The sequence below is a fragment of the Thunnus maccoyii genome, chromosome 3, assembly GCF_910596095.1.
Source record: "Thunnus maccoyii chromosome 3, fThuMac1.1, whole genome shotgun sequence".
Taxonomy (NCBI): domain Eukaryota; kingdom Metazoa; phylum Chordata; class Actinopteri; order Scombriformes; family Scombridae; genus Thunnus; species Thunnus maccoyii.
Genome location: NC_056535.1, coordinates 26,506,843 through 26,525,833, shown reverse-complemented (window position 1 = coordinate 26,525,833; position 18,991 = coordinate 26,506,843). Strand labels below are relative to the sequence as shown.

Genomic DNA, 18,991 nt, shown 5'->3' with positions numbered 1-18,991 from the left:
CCAGTGAACAGAAGTGAACTTTTCATAGAAAGTTTTTTTTCCTTCACTTCAAGTATAAAGAAAATGCTGATAAAACTTAAGTGACACTATATCCTTTAGTCTAAAATCACTTTGAATTGTCTGTCATCTAAGCACTCAGGTCATCTAGTAGTATTTGAGGAGGTCTGAACTAATCTGCAAGACACATGGCACTTGAGAGTCTCTCTCTCTCTCTCACACACACACACACACACACACACACACACACACACACACACACACACACACAGATACACACACACACACACACACACACACACACACACACACACACACAGGGTTGTATGCATAAGTAAACACGACTGGCCTATAAATATAAATTGCAGTCAATGGTGCTGGAATTCCTTTGCACTCGCTCACACAGTCACTTACCCTCTCTCCTTCTTACTTTGTACACACCCCCAGCAGGTGCTTTCACTTGAAGTTTAGTTTGCAGTTGTGCTTTAGGCTGTGCCTTTCAGGTTAAGTGAAATTCTGCCAGAAGCCTGGGAGGGTCCAAGGCCTCAGGCTTGGGGCTCTGCGACAGTCATCAGGGGGAAACAGATCGAAGGGTGTCCGCTGCCTGCTGCACCTCTCTCCTCAGGTAGCTCCCAGGCGTTCTGTCTGATCTGAGCTCCATCCTCAGCAGAGTCACGCAGCTGCACTGCATCTGCTGCCAATCAAGTCTTTGCCCCTGGCCAACCAAGAGCACAGAGCATCTTTACCTCGGTAAGAAGACTTACACTGTGTCTTAAATGTGTGTGTGTAAAGACAAAATACAGTATTTGTTTGCTTGTTCACAGCATTATTATTATTTAAATGAGGAACGTTTGTGTGACACTGGTTGTGTGGAAATCAATGACAGGCCATTTTGCTTTACATAATTACAATTGTTATTGTGAATATTTAAGTAGCACAGAGGTGCAAAAGAGCAAACTTTAGATACTCAAGTGTAAAGGAACAGCAGTTTATGGAAATTTGATTTTAAAAAATGGCTTGTTACCAGTAATTACCAGTTTGAAAATTATGAAAATTATTGGGGTGCTAATGTTATTACCTTTTAAAAACTCAAAACCATCTACAGTGTTTTTAATATTTTCCTTGGACATTCCCCTTGACTCAGAAAAAACAGCTACTCCCTCCCTCCCCCGTAAAATCTCAAAATAATATAACAATTTGTGTAACTTTTAAAGCTACTACAGAACCCTGCTCTTTCTGCTTTGCTGACAATCAGAGCCTTAAAGCTAGCTGCACTAACACATGCCTCAGGCCCCACGAGAGTCTTCATATCTTCATTTCACTGCAAAAACAGGTGGCCGGTTTATTTCTCCATCCGTCCGTGCTGCACCTCCAATCTCCAGTGCCAGCCTCAGTTGTACAGGGATTTATCATCTGCATCATTAACTGTAAATACAGCCTTGTGTCAGAATTAATTTGGAGTCACGGCAAAGCATTTGCAATGCTTTAGTGTTTCCGAGGACACTGGCCTAATGCCAGCGCACCTGATTAACAGCAGGAATGAATCACCAAGTGCACCAACATCCCCCCTTTGGCAGTTAACCCGCCCAAGGGGTGAAAAAGGTAAACGCTATAATAAAATGCAATTATGTTTTGCATATACAGAAAAAACTCTTTATTGTGATTCATAAAATAAACTAAAAGCAATGGTCTTCAAATTGTCACCTAAAAATAGACTACTGTTACAATCATTAACGCCTAAACCTAATTTATAATGTGAATAGGCAATCTTCAGATCCAAATCACTTCCTCCAGCCTGCCAGCAACAGTCACACTGCTCTACTGCTCTATGCAAAGATGGAACTCCTTGTTCTCAGAACAATGACTTCCTGTGAGTTTCCCATGAGAAACAATAACAAGGAAAAAGAAAATCTCCCTTTAACGCTCAGATGGCAAACAGTCACGCCTGGCTGTACACACTCCAGACTCAAACTTTGACTCCAGACTCAAATAACACAGACCTTTTTTTGTGACGAGCAGAGCGTTCAGTGAACGTTTTGGTCCCTTTTTAGATCACCAAATGACCTTTTTGATCTTTTTCAACTTGGATTGAATCATTCAGGTTAAACACACTTTTGAAAGACAAGACTCTTGGCTGTTTTAATCACTAATTAACTTTAATCTAAACACTTAGCTGACTTCTGTCACTTTAACTGTTTCAGCAACAATGATGAATTGGCTAACGGGTTAATTTTAAGCTAGACTGGTTGTTTTGGTCTACAACTTATTCCACTTTCATTTCAATAGAAGGTTTGGAAGTGAGAAATTTTAGTTTAACTCAATTTTATCAAGTTATTTTCAGTTGAAATTTAACACACAGGTTGTTCTTTGGTCAGTTTGGTTTAGTTTTTTGCATTTATAAAAACACAGAAATCCAATAATAAAGCAGCAATTATATAACATCCAAGGCGATGATAAAAAGCTCACCTCAAATAACCACTGTCTTCATTTTAAATGAGACCAAGCATGTAGAAGAAATATGGTTCCCAGGGTGGATGCCTGCATGGAGGGAGTCCTTTTCCTTCGGTGTCAAAGGCTGACTTTGCTGAGTAAATGGAGCAAGCTCTAATGCTCCTGAAATGAATATCAGCGACTTGACCAAACTCATTTAGAGATCAGTCAGGGTCTTAATCCCTCTCCCCGGGGGTGTGTGTTTGTGTCTTTTTCTTGTGCCCCCTCTTCCTTTTGGAAGAAGGTAATATGGCTAAATTTGCTTTGTTAATGGGCTTAGCGCAAGCTGTTACAGAGCAGAGTTGACACGCAGCAGCCAGGCTGGGATACCAGTGGCTTTTAATCTGATTCCTGATGGAGTGAAAGGGAGTGTGGGTTATAGTTTACGAGAAATTTGGAGATAAAAGGAAGACTGAGAAGAGGTTTTACAGTGGGGGGTTGACGACGAAAGACTAAAAGGGGGAATCTGTTCTGGGGGGCGGGGAAGATAACTTCATTTAAGTTTAGTAAGAGTGGAAAATGTCTCAATAGTTGTTAGAAGCCTTATAATGATTGTGTCCATAAGATAAAGAAAAGAAACATGTGAAAGGTTGAACATCAACAATGAAGAAAGGGTTTGCGCTCTTGGATCCAGGAAAGTATTGTCAGGTGCATGCGGGCAAAATCAACAGTCCCATCTGCACACTGACAAACAAAGTAAAAGAGGCTCCTCAGGTGTGAAAATAAGAAATTCCATGTACAAAAGGTGACAAAAAGTGAACATTTCAGTCATAAGATCATCATCAGGACAAAATGACATTTTTTCACAATTTGCACATGGATAAATTAATTGTTTTTGCATCTGAAGAACCTTCTACTTTTATCTGCCAGTGGCATTTTTTTTTTTTGAGAGAGAGAGGTTTAATGTCACCTAGATTAAGATCAGACTTTGTCCTCACAGATGATTTTGCCTGACGGATGTGGTCTATCATTTTAATCATTTTTATGAGACTTTAATTTCTTTGTGTCTTGACAAATAAAGCCATGGCTCCCCTTGAACATGTGCTCTGTGGGAGCACACTTCCTTTACTGTGGCATCGGCCACAACCACTGATAACCTGATGTGCGACAGCAGTGTGCCTTCCCATATGCCAGCTGTGGCAGGTACACATTATGGGTGCCATATGTGAGTTCACCCTGAGATTACAACACTTGTGCCACAGCTGACGTCCATAAATGAACACTTATCATGGCAATTTCCTGTTAAGAAGGGGCAGTAGCAGCTATCAGCGTCATCTCCATAAAACAGGCAACTTGGTTGTTTTTGGACATTGTGTGCACACTCTTCTCCACATTATCTAACTTCCATTTGATTAAAAACTCCAGCTGACAGTGGAGACAGAGGGCTGCAGAGACGGCACCTTGAAAGTCGAGGCAGGCGGTGGAGCAGCTTCAGGTCTCAATACAAGTCACCTACCCCCAAGACATCAGCCATTCTGGGCCACTGACCCACAAATAAGAGACTCAGTCAAATCCATTTCCCCCATGCCTGTCAGCGCTGTGTGTGTTTTAACTCTCTTGAGGGTCATTTCCCCAATATCTCCATTAGGCTCAGGGGTTCTTATAGAGCATTGACCAGCACTGTCTCACCTCAGTTCTGCTCAAAACACATAAGGAAAGGGATTCTCGCTTGCAGCTTCTCTGATGGAGTTTCTTGCAAAACTAAAATATTTGCTGGTTTAGCAGCCAGATAATTGCAGGGAAGGAACAGTTAAAGAAGGTATTGTAATTCTGACTTAAAACTCAAATTAATTTTACTGAAAAACTCTTGAACTCAGCTTAAAATTATTGTCAGACAGGATTTTCCTTAAATGGACCCTGGTAAAGTGCGGATTATAGATTCTTTTTTATTTTACACCTAGAACACCAAATAATTTTAGTGATCATTTGATTATTATTTCTGATTTTAGACATTTTTATGACAACCTTTTGCAAGGCACTGAAAGGATACTTTTAAAGCTTGATCATTTATGTGCAGCACTCAGGTTAGAAATATAAAGTTTAATGTGATCATGTTCCTGTCTCCCTTCTCTCTAGCTATCAGATATGTCAAATCCAGTCGGCAGTTTATCAGAAGGCACGGTTTATGGATCCCGGACTGGGATGACAGAGGACTCCCTCACCATCTTGGAGCGAAACAGGGGCTCTGGAACACCCTGGGACATGGAGGAGACCAAGCCAAATGTGGAAACCTTGGAGCGAGGCCTTTACCTCTCCTGCTTCGACATGCTCCTCACCGAAGACACTGCCTGGCTGGTGAAAGTTTCAGAGGCCACCCCGACCCTCGCTGTGCCAATGACTCGCATGGAGCCCCGAGAGGAACCGGAGCAGTGTCCAGTCATTGATAGCCAGGAACAAGGACTCTCTCCTGGGCTGCAGGGGCAGGAAGAGGAGCGGTCTCTGGAGCAGGTGCAGAGCATGGTGGTGGGAGAAGTGTTGAAGGACATTGAAACAGCCTGCAAACTGCTCAACATCACGCCAGGTAGGTAACGTTCCACCACACCTGCACCTGCACAAAAGGGTGTTACAGTATTAAGGAATATAACTGACAAAGAAGCAAAACCTAAAAGTAAACAAAGCATTTTTCATGGCGAAAATATCCCAAAGTGTTGCCCGTTACTTGCAGGTAAACGGATATTGATTCAGAGATACTTAAGCAACTGGGTCTTACTCCCAGAATCAACACATTTGTGTGGATAGCTCAGGAAAGATGACACATCCAATAAATCATATTCTTACTGACGCAAAGCCATGTTTGCCAGCTCCAGGATCTGTTTAATCCTGACCTTTACATGAGGTCTTCTGAACTGCAACAGTGATGGTTCTTTCCTGTCAGTAGACGTGTACACAGTCTTAAGGGCGAGGCCCCTCCTGCTAACAAAGCAAACAGAGGACGCATTATGTATTGTTAAGCTTCTGGCTGTCATAAACCTGTGCAATCTACAGTCATCTGTTCTACTGATTAGAATTGTAGTGGCATAAAAGAATGATTATCTTGTGGTTTCAGTAAAACTATCGTGAGTAAATGCAGCAGAACATAACACACACTGTAAAAAGCTGAAAAAAAATGGGAATTCAACTTGACTTAAGATAACTCAAATAACCCTAAAACAGACGATTTATTGCTGTGGCAGCTGGGATGTTTCTCATCGTTTTCATATCTCTCGCTGTTTATTCTTAGACCCTATAGAGTGGAACACAGGGAATGTCCAGAAGTGGCTGCTGTGGACTGAACATCTGTACAGGTTGCCCCACGCGGGAAAGGCCTTCCAGGAGCTGACAGGAAAGGACCTGTGTGCCATGAGCGAGGAAGAGTTTCGCCAGCGCTCTCCACAGTGTGGAGACACGTTGCACGCACACCTGGACATATGGAAGTCAGGTGAGTGTGTGTGATACTCGTTGAACAAGTTCATCATAGTCTGCTGTGTCTACTTCAATTGCTGTATTGTCTGACGTTTGGCCTTTATTGAACTTTTGAGTGTTTGCATTGCGTCTTGGTGTGTTTATGTATGTGAGATTATGATCTTTACATTTAAAGTTTAAGCTTTTCTTAATAAAGCGTCTGTCTCCCTTATCTCTCTAGCTGCCTGGATGAAAGAGAGGTGTACAGTTGGAGACACTAAAACTACTGGTAGGTTTGGTTTCCTTATACACCTGCTATTTGAAGACAGTAACAGACTTTAATAAATGAAAATAACATTTAGACTTATGCAAAATTACATGTAATGGACAATGCCCCATTCACTTTTTTACCCACAAGTAAGGTTTTTGATTATTTTGGAAACCTTAAAGAATAAGTTTACAGTTTTTCATGTCTGTCTTACAATATTCAGGAGCCCAAATGAGCACTGAAATAGCCAGTATTAGCAGGAGGAACGATTAGCAAAACCTCTTTCATTGTTTACATAGCCACCTGACAGACTTGAAAAATGGTGAACCTATCCTTTAAGGGCTTGTAATCTTTTAAGCCTGATCTGTTTATCTATATTTCAAATGTTTTTCATATGTGTGTGTGTGTGTGTATGTACATATAGGTGGTGAGGAGCTTTGGTCTGAGGCTGACTCGTCTTGTTCGGGACAGCCTATTCACCTGTGGCAGTTCCTCAGAGAGCTTCTGCTCAAACCTCACAACTATGGACGCTGCATCCGTTGGCTCAATAAAGAAAAAGGTATTTACATTTTTTGAACACTACTGTGTAGGCATGCTGCTCCAGGAATTTTAATCCGCACCCTTTCTGGCCATCCAGCAGTCCAATGAAAATGTATTATGACAATTGTGTTACTATATTTTAAAAAGGGGAAAAGGAAAAAATGACAATAAACTAATATATATTGTTTAAATTACAAACTTGAGCTGCGTTTTCACTTCTAGTTAATTGCAGCTATCAATCATCACTGACATATTAACTGCTGTCACCTGTTGCATATCAACTGAAACCTTTCAGTGCTTCCACTGACACTTCAACTCCTTCAGTGCTTTAATTCCACTTGCAACTCTTATAAAACATCTCACAAGCAAATCATTAATATTTTAAAACATTTAAAGTCATTTACATTGTTTGAAAAGATCCGAAAAGACTCAACACGTCAATCTCATTAGCAAATTTTGAGTAGCGAAACGTATTGTATGTTTTCAAGTACAATAATTCATACTGTTAGTGTAATAAATGTTCCTTATGACATTTATGACATTCATGGTTCTTGCCTGATGAAGGTCTGTGGAGCAAAACATTGTGTGGGATTTTATGGTCCTTTCACACTCAGTTTATGGTCTGATGCACCTGAGACTTTGTGGAGTGCAAGAACTTTGTACTTCTAAAATCATTTTGTCCCTAAAATAATTTAGGTTTTGCTTATTTCTTTTCTAATTTTGCTGCTTTCATGGCCAGGTCACTTTTAGAAAATAGATTTGAATGTGTCAACTGGTTTGAGTACAAGAACATTTCAAAAGAGAGCAAAGGTGTATGTATGTATATGGAGGACCACATTGCTCTCCATATAAAATGTAAAGACCCGCTGCTTTGAACATTTTGTGGGTTTTCATGACTAATGTCAAATCTCTTGTGATTACCACCAGGTATTTTTAAAATCGAAGATTCGGCTCACGTTGCGAGACTGTGGGGACTCAGAAAGAATCGACCCGCTATGAACTATGACAAGCTGAGCCGCTCCATACGTCAATACTACAAGAAGGGCATCATTCGCAAGCCTGACGTGTCTCAGAGACTGGTGTACCAGTTTGTTCACCCAGTATGAGGCAGCAGCACAGTGGGAAGAGGAGGAGAAGGAGGAGGAGGAGGAGGAGGAGGAGGAGGAGATGGAAACCCGTAAAAACTAAAATGACACAGTGTCTCACAATGCACTTGAAACACCTGAAACACATGAAAAAGGTGACTTGGAGCATGCGCACTGAACAACCCCACGACACACGATTCCAGTGCCAACGCTGAAACAGCAGCTGGCAGCTGCTGCATGAAGGCTGAAAGGAAAAGACAAAACAATGAGACAAAACAATGAGGCTTTTTTTTTTTCTGCTGCAGAATGAAACAACCAGAGATTTCAAAAGAGAAAATTAATAAATGAACTGCCTTGTCATTTGCATGATCTGCCTGTTTATTTCTCCACAATGTGATTATCAATTATCCTTCATTCATTACAGTAAAAGCTTAACTGATTGCTCTTAAGTACAAGCTTCAAGACAGCATTTGCTTTGTCTTTTTGTTTTGCTCATCTTGACCACTCTGTTTGAATTAGAGCCAGTTTCACTGCCGCAGATTAAAATGTGGTTAGGATTGTTTTGCTTCTTTTTTGGGTTTGGTCCTGACTGTTATACAAACACTCACAGCTCCCGTATCCCATCAACTACAGGACAGGGCACTTTTTTTTTTTTTATCTCATCTCAAAGATACAGAGATGACAGATCCTCAAACCCTGCTGTGAACGAATGTCATGGTAATCTGTCCAGCAGGTGTTGAGACATTTCACCAAAACACACAAATGTTAACCTTACGGTGGCGTTGGAAGAAAAGTCAGGAGATCCCCATAGTCATTATAATTTATTGTCTGGGATCCATAAACATCTTTACCACATGTCATGACAATCCATCCAGCAGTTGTTGAGATATTTCTGTTTACTTCTTTTTTTGGGTTTGGTCCTGACTGTTATATAAACACTCAGTCAGTCATCTCCAGCAACCCATTAACCACAGGACAGGGCAGTTTCATGTATTTCTTTCAACCAAACTACAACCGCCAACCGTCTCAGAAGGGAGCATGTATCTACTTACTGAATGTGGGTGTAGTTCAGTAGAAAGAAAACAGTTCCAACATGAACCTGCTCACAACGAGGTCTGTGGTTTATCTTTAGTAACTGGGTCATGATTTCTGGAAAGAGACGCTGCTGTTGAGTTTTTCAAATGTATTTTTTTTTTTTAGCTCTTTGAGCATCACAAGCTGACTGCCATTCAGTCCCGTTGTATTCGAGAGAAGGCAGACGTCCCTACGGCTGATATCTATATTTGATTTTGGGGTGAACTGTCCCTTTAACATCAGCGTTTTTAGCATTGCTTGTTAACATGGCTCTTTGTCATATATTATTATGAAATTTCACCCCTCTGAGTTTATTTAATTATATTTTTATGTTATTTCAGCATTTTTTTTAAAACTCAGAATGTTCTTTTTTAAATGTCGATTTTTATTCAGCGACATTATTTTTTCAGTGAGTGTTTTATTTACAGGTTAAGTAAGAATTTAAACAGACTTTGGAAGATTTTGACACCAAAACTGCTTGAATTAAAAATGAAGCAGGATGAAATCACACTTCATAATAATGAGATATTGGATTATTCCATAGTTGTATATTTTGTCTGAATTTATTAGTGTAAATATTTATTTCATGTCTTATTTGGATCTCTATATTTTTCACATCACTGTGCTTGAACTGTTCATTTGTAGTTTGCCTAAAAGTCTGCCTGAGCTTCCGACAAGGCTCAATAAACTTCCTTTTGAACTCTGTATGCATCTGTGTGGTGGTGTCTTAGATAATAAAGGGAATTTATTTCATGTGAATTCAGCTACATGTGCTTAACCCTCAGTAACAAGCTCAAAAACAATTATGTAATTAAAGTTAATGCATTTCTTCCCAATTAGGTCATTGTTGACACTTCATCTTTTCCCACCACTAACTGTTCTTTCTTTCATTTGGTCCAACCGGCTGTAAAGTTATCATAATTGCTCTTATTTTCAAATGAGTCACAAGCTGAAAGTCTGCCAAGAAAAGGTAGCCTTGAGCAATATAGTGCAGGTAAATACTTCTGTGTTTTTCATGCAGTGAATGAGAAGTAAACCTGAGCTGTCTATGAGTATTTTAGTTATCACAGTGATGTAGTGATTCACCGACAGATATGTAATACTCCAGGGAATTCATGGGAATAACCCTATTACACTCAACAACAACAACTGTTTCAATTCAACTTCCTGCAAAGATGAGTTCAAACTAATACAAACCGTTAAAGACGCTTTATATGGGGATAATTGCATTTGCATTTGCATTTTATGTGTTGAATAGTTTCCCTGTTTCAGTTTCTCAGCATTCCCAAAGTTCCGTTTTGAAAACGGCTACAAAGTCCCTGAACTTTTTCCATCCTGCACTGGATTGTATTACATATATAAATTGATTTAATTCATTAATTATATCCTCCTACAACTAATGCAGCTTTAGCTGGAAAAAACTAGTTATTTCTGCTTCCTCAACAATAAACATATAACACATCTAGAGACGGCATATTTCCAAAATCTCAAATTTCTTACAGTGGAAAGAAGAACTATTCAAATCAAGTTAAGTCTCTCTTACAAAACTGTAAAGAGTAAAGCTCCTGATTACTTAGTCTCATCAGAGATGATCATAACAACAAGAGGCAGTTTAACTGATATTATTTTTTTATACACTGCTGAAGTTCTCCAGGTTCTCAGGTTCTTTCAGGAAATGGTTGATGAAAATTTTGTTTTTACTTGTTTGTATAACTCAGTCTTGTCTCCATTTAACCCTTTTTCCCCTTAAATCACCACAATGGAAATAAGCTTTTAGCTTGATTGTGTTTTTATCCTCAATAATTGAATTGTATGTCAGGACTATCTATCTATTTCCATTTTCTATAAGACTATAAACCCACTAAAAACGTTATTACTGGTTAATAGATCAGTTATGAGCCATCAATATGACTCTCTCTCTCTCTCTCGCTCTCTGTGTCTCTCTCTTGCTTTGTCTTTTTACCTCTTTAATTCATCACAAAGACCCTCCGGTGGACCGTTTGACCCCTGACCTTGTGGAAAGGAGTTGCAGGGCATCTCGACCACAATTAATTTACTAACATTTACAGTTTAGTTTGGTTTAATTTTTAGTTCTGTGTCATTCCAAACATCTGGACCATCCCATATGGGATTTAATCCACAAAACATCTTCATCTTCCAGAAATACATATACAAAAGCATGTGGAAAAGAAAAGAAAAAAAAAAAGTTAGATGTCTACAGCTTATCCTGATAAAGAGCCTTTTTTTCTCTTCTCCAAGTAACTGGTTAATTCATGTCTCGTATGTTCCACGGCCATACTTGTGTTGACTTGTGCGACTGTTTTTATCTTACTAAACAAAGTATTGCACAGTTTCCAGGAAAATAAAGTTACAGGACTAAACTTGATGGAACCATTTATTAATAACTATGTTTTTATGGCAATTATAGATGACTTTAGTTTAATTAGGTTATTAATGACAGCCAGGTTATTGATGGCTATTAATATAGTAATCTATTAAGCACTAGTAAATGATTCATTAACCATCAATAAAACCATTAGTTACAGCATATAAACCCTTTATGTAGGGTGATTTATTAGAGGGTGTCACAAAATGATGAGTCTATAGGGAGAAACCCTTGCCCTTTGATTCTGAGGGACTCTTTAGTTTCTGCTATGAAATCTACTGTATTTAGACATTATGTAACAATGTCTGTGTTGGCCAGTTATCCATGCATGTGAGTAGACAAATATACAATATCTACTTACAAAAGCAAACAGGTGTTTTGTAACAGTTGAAATGTTTTCTTTTCAGGGTAGACTTTTCCTGTCTGTACCAGAAACAAAAAACCTTTTCAAAAAAGCAGCAAATAAGAAGCATGAAGGGACAAATAGACATTCAGTGACAGCACCACAAACACCACAAAGTAATATATCATTTTAAAGTAATAAAAATTAAGCAACTCATAGGCCAATAGTCCCTGGTAATTGTTATTTAACTGTCGAGTAGCCCCGTGGCTACAGGGAATTTTGTCCATAAGCTGGCAGCAGGTGTGTTGATCGAGCAGGATGACGTTTGATTGATTGTGGTTGTTTGTGGGAATCAGACTCACGACATGTGTGAAGTAAATCTTCATGGCAACCTGACAAAGAACCGAGTGTAGTAACTACTGACCTCTGGTGGCAGAATCTGTCAGTTTAAAGTTAAACCCAGGAGGCCACAGCAGACGGGAGCCACTTTCACTCTAATTTAAATCTTTCTCAAACTAGATTAAAGGTGAAGAAGCCCAGACTGTCACCCTTAAATACGTCACCCAAATTTATTTAAAAGGGTCCCAACTGTCTGAACAACTCAAATTCCCAGAACACTAAACTAAGAATCAAAATTCATCAAGTTTGAAAGCCGGAGCTGCTTCATGGACATCTTTTATTTATATTCCCTGAGTGTTGAGCCCCCAAGCCATTGAAATTCATGTTTTCAATGAATTTCAAGTCCATAGTGACTCATACTATTCACTAGTCCAGTGACAAAACTTCAATACGTCAATTCAATGACTCATTTTATGCCGCCTATGAAGGCTTTTTTTTGTTGTTGTTGTTGAATAGCATGTACCAATAATGACCATAAATAAATAAATAAAAATAAAAACGTAGTTAGTTCATCATCATATTCACTCAAATCTTCTCATATTCAAATATTATATCATTCTCATATTTTCTATTAATCATTTTTTGTCTTTGTTTATAGAGCACGAGTAAGGTAAACATAGTGGTGGAATGTAACTCAGTACATTTACTCAAGTGCAGTACTTAAGTACAGTTTAAGGTATTTGTACTTCACTGAGTATTTCCATTTCATCCCACTTACTACAGTTTAAGATTTTATATACAAAACTGAAGATTTTCTGGGATATGATGCATTATTATACATTCACATATGCAGAAGTATTTGACAGTTGACATTAGCTAAGGTGTGAAATGCTACTTACACATAAATGCATCATCATAGTAATCTAATATTAGTGGGTAAGTATTAGCTATTTCTGTGCATTATGGGTATTTTTACCGTTAATGCATCTACGTCTTAATTTTTTAACAATGTGTTATGGCTACTTTTAAAGATGTGAATACTTCAGAGAATCTCAGACTTGCAAATCAGTACATGCATGCTTTGTTCTTTTTATGCCCGATCTTTGCAAAACACTTTGTAAACAATGATTTGAATGAGTAAATAAATAAACTTTTATTATTATTATTATTATTATTATTACTTCTCCCACCACTGTTTTTTCCTTTAATTACGACATGGGCTAAATTATTATGTGCAGCAGTTCAAAATTTGTGTGTTGCACGTCGAGATGAACATCTTTGTCAGGTTATCCTGTCAGGCCCACAGACTCTCACATGTGCCTCGGTGTTTTCTGATGACATCCTTTATTTTTGCTTATGCAGATGAACAGGCACTACAGTTTGGAAATTACAGCACTATGCTAAAAAAAAAAGAGAAAGACCTCTGGTCCACTAAAACGTTGTCCTCAACATTGCAGACCGATGTCTCCAGCATGAGCAACAGACAGAAAACAAAGGAGCATTTCAGCATTTTTAAATATGATTTACCGTCCTTCAGTGTATTACAGGAGTTTCACAGTGGGTGCTATATAACTGTAGCTTTACACGTGTCTGCTTTTACAAACTTTTACAGTACAGTTGTGAACAGACCCATTTTTATTTCAAATACAGTTAAAGATACGTTGAGACAGATTATAAGCCTTAGTCTGACAAAGAGCCTGCATGTCATAATGGTGTAAAGTGAGCTGGATAAACCGGAGTCAGATTCTGTGGAAGTAAGCTCTCATTAACTTTGTTACACGCGATGGTTGAGAGTCTTTGAAGTGGCAGGGTGATATATTATCATAAGGCAATATTTATTTTACCCCTCTGAGTCCAATGCTTACAGGTGCAACACTTATAAAAAGCATAACAGGCATATACACCATTACAAGAGACATTACCCTGCTGGATCCTCTCAAAATGAACTTCTTTCTTGCAGCAGAAAGGCAGTTGTCTCATCAATATTTCAGAGACAGATCCTCTTTCTGCGAAGCACTCGCGGCAGCTTTCTCTGCCTGCGTCAGTAAGAGAACACCCGCCAAGGGTGTAGTATTCACCAGGAGTAACGAACCAATCTCATATAACATGTACCGTACTGCCACATGCACTCCTAATCTTTGTTTTAATAAGGTTTGATTTCTTTCTTTCTGATTAAAACAAAAATATTTAAATATAAAGATATGAAAAAGAGCCTATATTTATTACAGCTTGCATTTTGGTACACAGTGAAATAGATAAATCAGGGTTGACTATGTTATACAATTCAAATCAATAGCATTATTATCATCTTGATAGGAGTTCAATCAAGAATCTGTCAATAATTTGGTGGAAACAAATTGAGGCCATGCACTGGACCAGTTTAGATCAGAGCAGTAGATCAGAAACAGTGTGTGGGAACATCAGCATGCACATAATCACAGAGATAAGAGCTGGAAGCTGATAATACAGAGTCACTGACATTCACTCGGAGTAAACAAGTCTCATTAATTGCAGAAATTGTCCAAAACTGAAAATCTTAGTTGTGAAATGAAGCTAATATCCATACAAAACAGCTGCGAGTTTACATTTATAGGGCAGGTTTTGTTTATGGCGTCTGCATTATGATCACATATCGAGACGCAACAGAGGGAGTAATGAAATGAGAGGTAATAGCAATGGCAGGCACGTTGTTGTAGATGGGTGGGGCAGCGGAGGTTAATGTAAACAATCCTAGCAGTGTTTGGTAGAGTACATATTTCCATTTCAAAGAGAAGCTCTGCTGAGTGTCTGTGTATGTATGTGTGTGTGTGTTTTTTTTTTTTGACTGATGGTGAGCTGTCTTTTATCTCGTTTCAAAATGCTAATTTAGTGTCATGCTGTGGAGTGAATCGGGAAAACAACTAAATGCATTAAAGGAATTGCTTGACATTTTTGGGAAATAACCTTTTTTCTTCTTGCCATGAGTTAGATGAGAGGAGTGATACCACTCTCACACCAGTCTGTTAGAAGCGGAGCTACAGCTAGCAGTTAGCTACCAGTTAGCTTAGAACAAAGACTGAATATAGGGGGAAACAAGTAGTGTGGCTCTGTCTGTAGAGCTCAGTAACATATCGTTTGTTTAATCCACACAAAACAGAAGTTGTAACTATTTCTTGGCCTGGCACAGTGACTTTCAAATTCATAACATGTCATTTTTACACCAGATATAGGCTAACATGCTAATTATTGAGTTTTAGAGGTACTGGTAGGTGGTTTTTGTTACTTTTGGACAGTACAATGCTAGCAGTTTCCCCTTGTTTACAGTCTTTATGCTAAGCTAAGCTAATCATATCCTGACTGTAGCTTTATATTACCGTACAGATGAGAGTGGTATCTTCTCATCTAACACTCAGCAAGAAAGCAAATAAACTTATTTAAAATGTCAAACTATTCGTTTAATGCTAAACATGTAAATATTTCACAAAGAATTCAATGAGAAAAACACTGTACAAGCACCCAGACTGTAAAAAAAAAAAAAAAAGATTAAAATATATACATGGAATGCACAATGCATAGCTCATTCTTGCTATCCAGGCACAACTTACAATACCATATCAATATTATGATGAGAGAACATACTGAATGGCATATTAGCTTCACAACTGGAATCAAACACAGCTACACACAAAAGATACTAAATATTTTGCTTCAGTTGCAGTATTTGGAGATGATGTGATCCTGAATACAAAATACAGATGGGTCTTGTTTCGGAGAGAGGTCTTCTCAGTGATGAGTGCTGTGATGAAGACTGCTCGCTGTGCCCGACAGGAAGAGGAAGCTTTGCTTTGAAGTCTCTGGCAATGTGCAGTTATGACTGGACGGTTCAGTCTGGGTTTGCCCTCTTGACGAGACAAGCGTCCTCAGCTGGAACAGTTAGACCGGCTCTACGTAATTGGCTGGGTAAAGACCCAGCTGGCCGTTGTCTAGACGACCTTTACACCAGCCCTGTTCATCCTCGTCTTCCAGCTTCGTCAGCTCATCACCTTTATCAGTAAAAAGAGACAGAAATGTATAGCAGGGTGAGAAACAACACAGAATTATTTCACTTAATATATTTTTGCATGTAACATAGAATAGAGGCTAACTGTCAACAAGATCAATAAAGGATTAATCCACCAAAAACCCATGATTTGAGTATTAAACATGCACCCCCATGTACTGTAGGCTTAAAGGACACGTTCACAATGTTTTATGTCTGTCTTAAAACAATAGTCAGGTGTCCAAATGAACCTTCAGTCCTCCTGTTCATACTGACAAAAAGCCACAGCCCTCCTTCCGTGCAAAAATGTATTCAAACGTTTATCTGAAGCTAATATAAAGCGTCAGCTGTCCAACTTTGTCAAATCAAGTGGATATCTTTCGAAGTTAGTCTTTTTAGTGCAAAAATTCCCACTTTTTGTTACTATCCAGCAGCTGAACAGGGAAAACACTGTCCACGGACACAAAAAGAGGGAATTTTACAAATTTCTATATTTTACTAAGGTATATATCATAATATCAAAGTTGAAATTTATTGCCATTTTAGCATAATTAATAGGATTTTTTTTCTGACTACAGATACATGAAAGATTTTTCAGTGTATTGCTTTGACATTATGTACCATACTAACAATACAGCAGGAACTGTACTTGACCAACATCTATTCACATCTATCAGTGAAGTCGTCACAACTGAGCTGGCAGATATTCACTGTTTTATCTTAAGATATTTAAGACTTTTTGACTGTTGCAGGAAGCAACCCTGTGACCGAGGAGTCACCAGGTTTGATGCTCACCTGCTCTGAAGGTGAGCTCGTCCTGCTCTTGGCCGTCGTAGTCGTACAGCGCTCTCACTCTCACACCTTTGCCCATATCTTCATCGAAGGGGTTCATCCCTCCGTTGGTGTCGTTGCCTGAGTTCGGGGCCGTCTGGTCCTCATCCGACCACTCTGTGGAGGCCGTGTACGCCTGATTCTTCTCGTAGCTGCTTACACTGAACGCAACACATTTCAGAAGCACATTAATTATCCCTCTTTACAGCAAAATGTCACGATGTACTGACGCTATGTCTGCTACGACTATTGCTGCCACTGTGTATGTCTATGTTGTTGTTGTATTTTTTAACTTGTTAAGCCTTTTACAACTTCTATTACTCCTCATATTGCTACTACTACTACAACTACTATAACTATGTATAATAATATCTTAGTTGTAATAATATCTTAGGTCACAATAAATGATTTATTCAACATAAAATCTAGAAATAAATATTGATTAGATCCCATTCACTTATAGGAAGATATTGATTAAAGCACACATATGAATTTAAACTGTTTGCATTATTTATGTTTAGGGAATTACAAAAGGCATGTAGAAGGTGATCTGGATAAAAGCATCTGCTAAGTAAAACAAATAAACGTATTAGTGTTCATGCTTACCTTCCCCGGTCTCCAGCTTGAGCGTGGTCTACTGCTGCTGTGATGTTAGTCAGCATGACTCCATCAGTGCTTTTCTTTGACTTTTCTTTCTTAGAGATGCTATGGGTAATATCTGGGTTGTATTCCTGCAAAACATGACACAAAACTTGTTTAAATGTTAATCTTTTGCACGATACAGAAACTTCAGTTCAATTCCAGGTATTTTCTCAGTTTATTGAGTAAAATTATATTTCTCTGTCACGTTTGTCTTTATTGCTGCTGTCAAACTGGGGAATGTGACTGATGTGATATTAATTATTGGAAAGTTTGCAGAGCAGAATGCTGCAGTGATGATAAAACCTCTTTAATTGTATATGAATGTTGTTGCAGCATGTTTGTACCTCGAACTGTGGCCAGTTCATATGCATGTCAGGGCCGTGAGCGTTTCTGAACCACTTCAGATCTTCCTGCGGGCTGGCTGTCGTGATGGTGTGTTCAAGTTCTCCGTATACTGCAGCGTAACTGTGAAAATACAGCAAGGATTTAGAGTGTAGGTGACAATCAGCTGATGATTGTGTCTCGTCATATTAACTGTTTTTATTAACGCCCCAAACCTTTGGTTCTCTGTGAGGTTGAGGTGGCGTTTGACATCCAGCAGCACCTCCCTGAGGAAGCTCAGCCTCTTCTCTTCAAACTGCTGGCACTGGTCGAACACCTGCTCCATGTTTTCCATGTACTGTGGGGTGCACTTACTCAGCTCATCCAGAGCCTTCTCATACTTCTCTTTAGCCTAGGTTATAACATAAACACAAGCAACAAACGCTTAGCAGCCTAAAGGCAGAAATAGCTGATGTTTTAATGACACATTTCTAGTCCACACATGCCTGTTTCTCATTTCTGTGGTCAAATGTGAATCCTATTAACCTTGAGAGGATAATAAATGTGTATTCAAGCACAAGAAAGAATCATGGCTCAAGAGAGTGAAGGTCAAGGCAGTCAAAGGAGACCAGAGTCCACTTTAGTAGAGAACAGCTGATGGTGGAGTAGTGACAGGGAGACATGGAGGGGAAGGTGTGGTATTCAGTCACACATTAACAATGCAATGCTGATTACAGCTATGCAGCTTAATAATACAATCTAGCTTTACAGTCCACATCTTAAAACCTGTGAGGATTTGGAAAATAGCTTTTGCATATTGATGATCCCAATGGCCTTTAGAGCTGTAGCATCTGATGTTCTCACCTTCTGTGAGTCCTGTTTGCACTTGTCCAGTTTCTCATGGAGTTTCTTCTGCTGGTCAGCCGTCACAGAGGCTTCTGCCTTGCTGTTCGCCTCTCTGTTGGACGCCAGCTTCTCCTCTTTGCAGGCCATGTGGTAGGACTTCCTGGCAGTCTCGAGCTGAAGGGGCAAGATGACATAAGGAATTTCAGACCTGGCACTGGTTTTTTGCACGGGTACTGTAATGTTTGTTGAGTGAATGTGCACATATGAGAAACACATCAGCATGTAACCACTTATTAATCTCATATGCATTGACTGACAGAAGTTTATAACATTTAAATTATAAATAATTTCTAAAACACACTTACGTGATAACTGACTGTAACAGAAAGTGCTCTTATTACCAGGTTTTAGTTGTGCACTTTGTGTTAAT

The 18,991-nt window shown here is 39.0% G+C and overlaps 2 protein-coding genes across 3 annotated transcripts in view; one reads left to right on the top strand and one right to left on the bottom strand.

Moving 5' to 3' along the window:
• Positions 1 to 427: 427 nt before the first annotated feature.
• LOC121893872 (SAM pointed domain-containing Ets transcription factor) lies at positions 428 to 9,136 on the top strand. Its single transcript, XM_042405999.1, has 6 exons — positions 428 to 747; positions 4,564 to 5,008; positions 5,708 to 5,905; positions 6,110 to 6,157; positions 6,561 to 6,695; positions 7,604 to 9,136. The coding sequence occupies exons 2-6, from the start codon at positions 4,573 to 4,575 to the stop codon at positions 7,780 to 7,782; spliced, it is 996 nt and encodes a 331-aa protein (XP_042261933.1). The 5' UTR covers positions 428 to 747; positions 4,564 to 4,572; the 3' UTR covers positions 7,783 to 9,136.
• Positions 9,137 to 13,410: 4,274 nt separating this feature from the next.
• Positions 13,411 to 18,991, bottom strand: part of pacsin1b (protein kinase C and casein kinase substrate in neurons 1b) — a 30,877-nt gene continuing 25,296 nt past the window's right edge. For both annotated transcript variants that reach the window (XM_042405507.1, XM_042405506.1), the window contains 6 exons: positions 18,580 to 18,735; positions 17,952 to 18,127; positions 17,739 to 17,859; positions 17,359 to 17,483; positions 16,717 to 16,913; positions 13,411 to 15,925 (listed from right to left, as the gene is read on the bottom strand). In XM_042405507.1, coding sequence (XP_042261441.1) covers positions 15,816 to 15,925; positions 16,717 to 16,913; positions 17,359 to 17,483; positions 17,739 to 17,859; positions 17,952 to 18,127; positions 18,580 to 18,735 — 885 coding nt within the window. In that variant the 3' untranslated portion in view covers positions 13,411 to 15,815. The remainder of the gene's footprint in view (positions 15,926 to 16,716; positions 16,914 to 17,358; positions 17,484 to 17,738; positions 17,860 to 17,951; positions 18,128 to 18,579; positions 18,736 to 18,991) is intronic.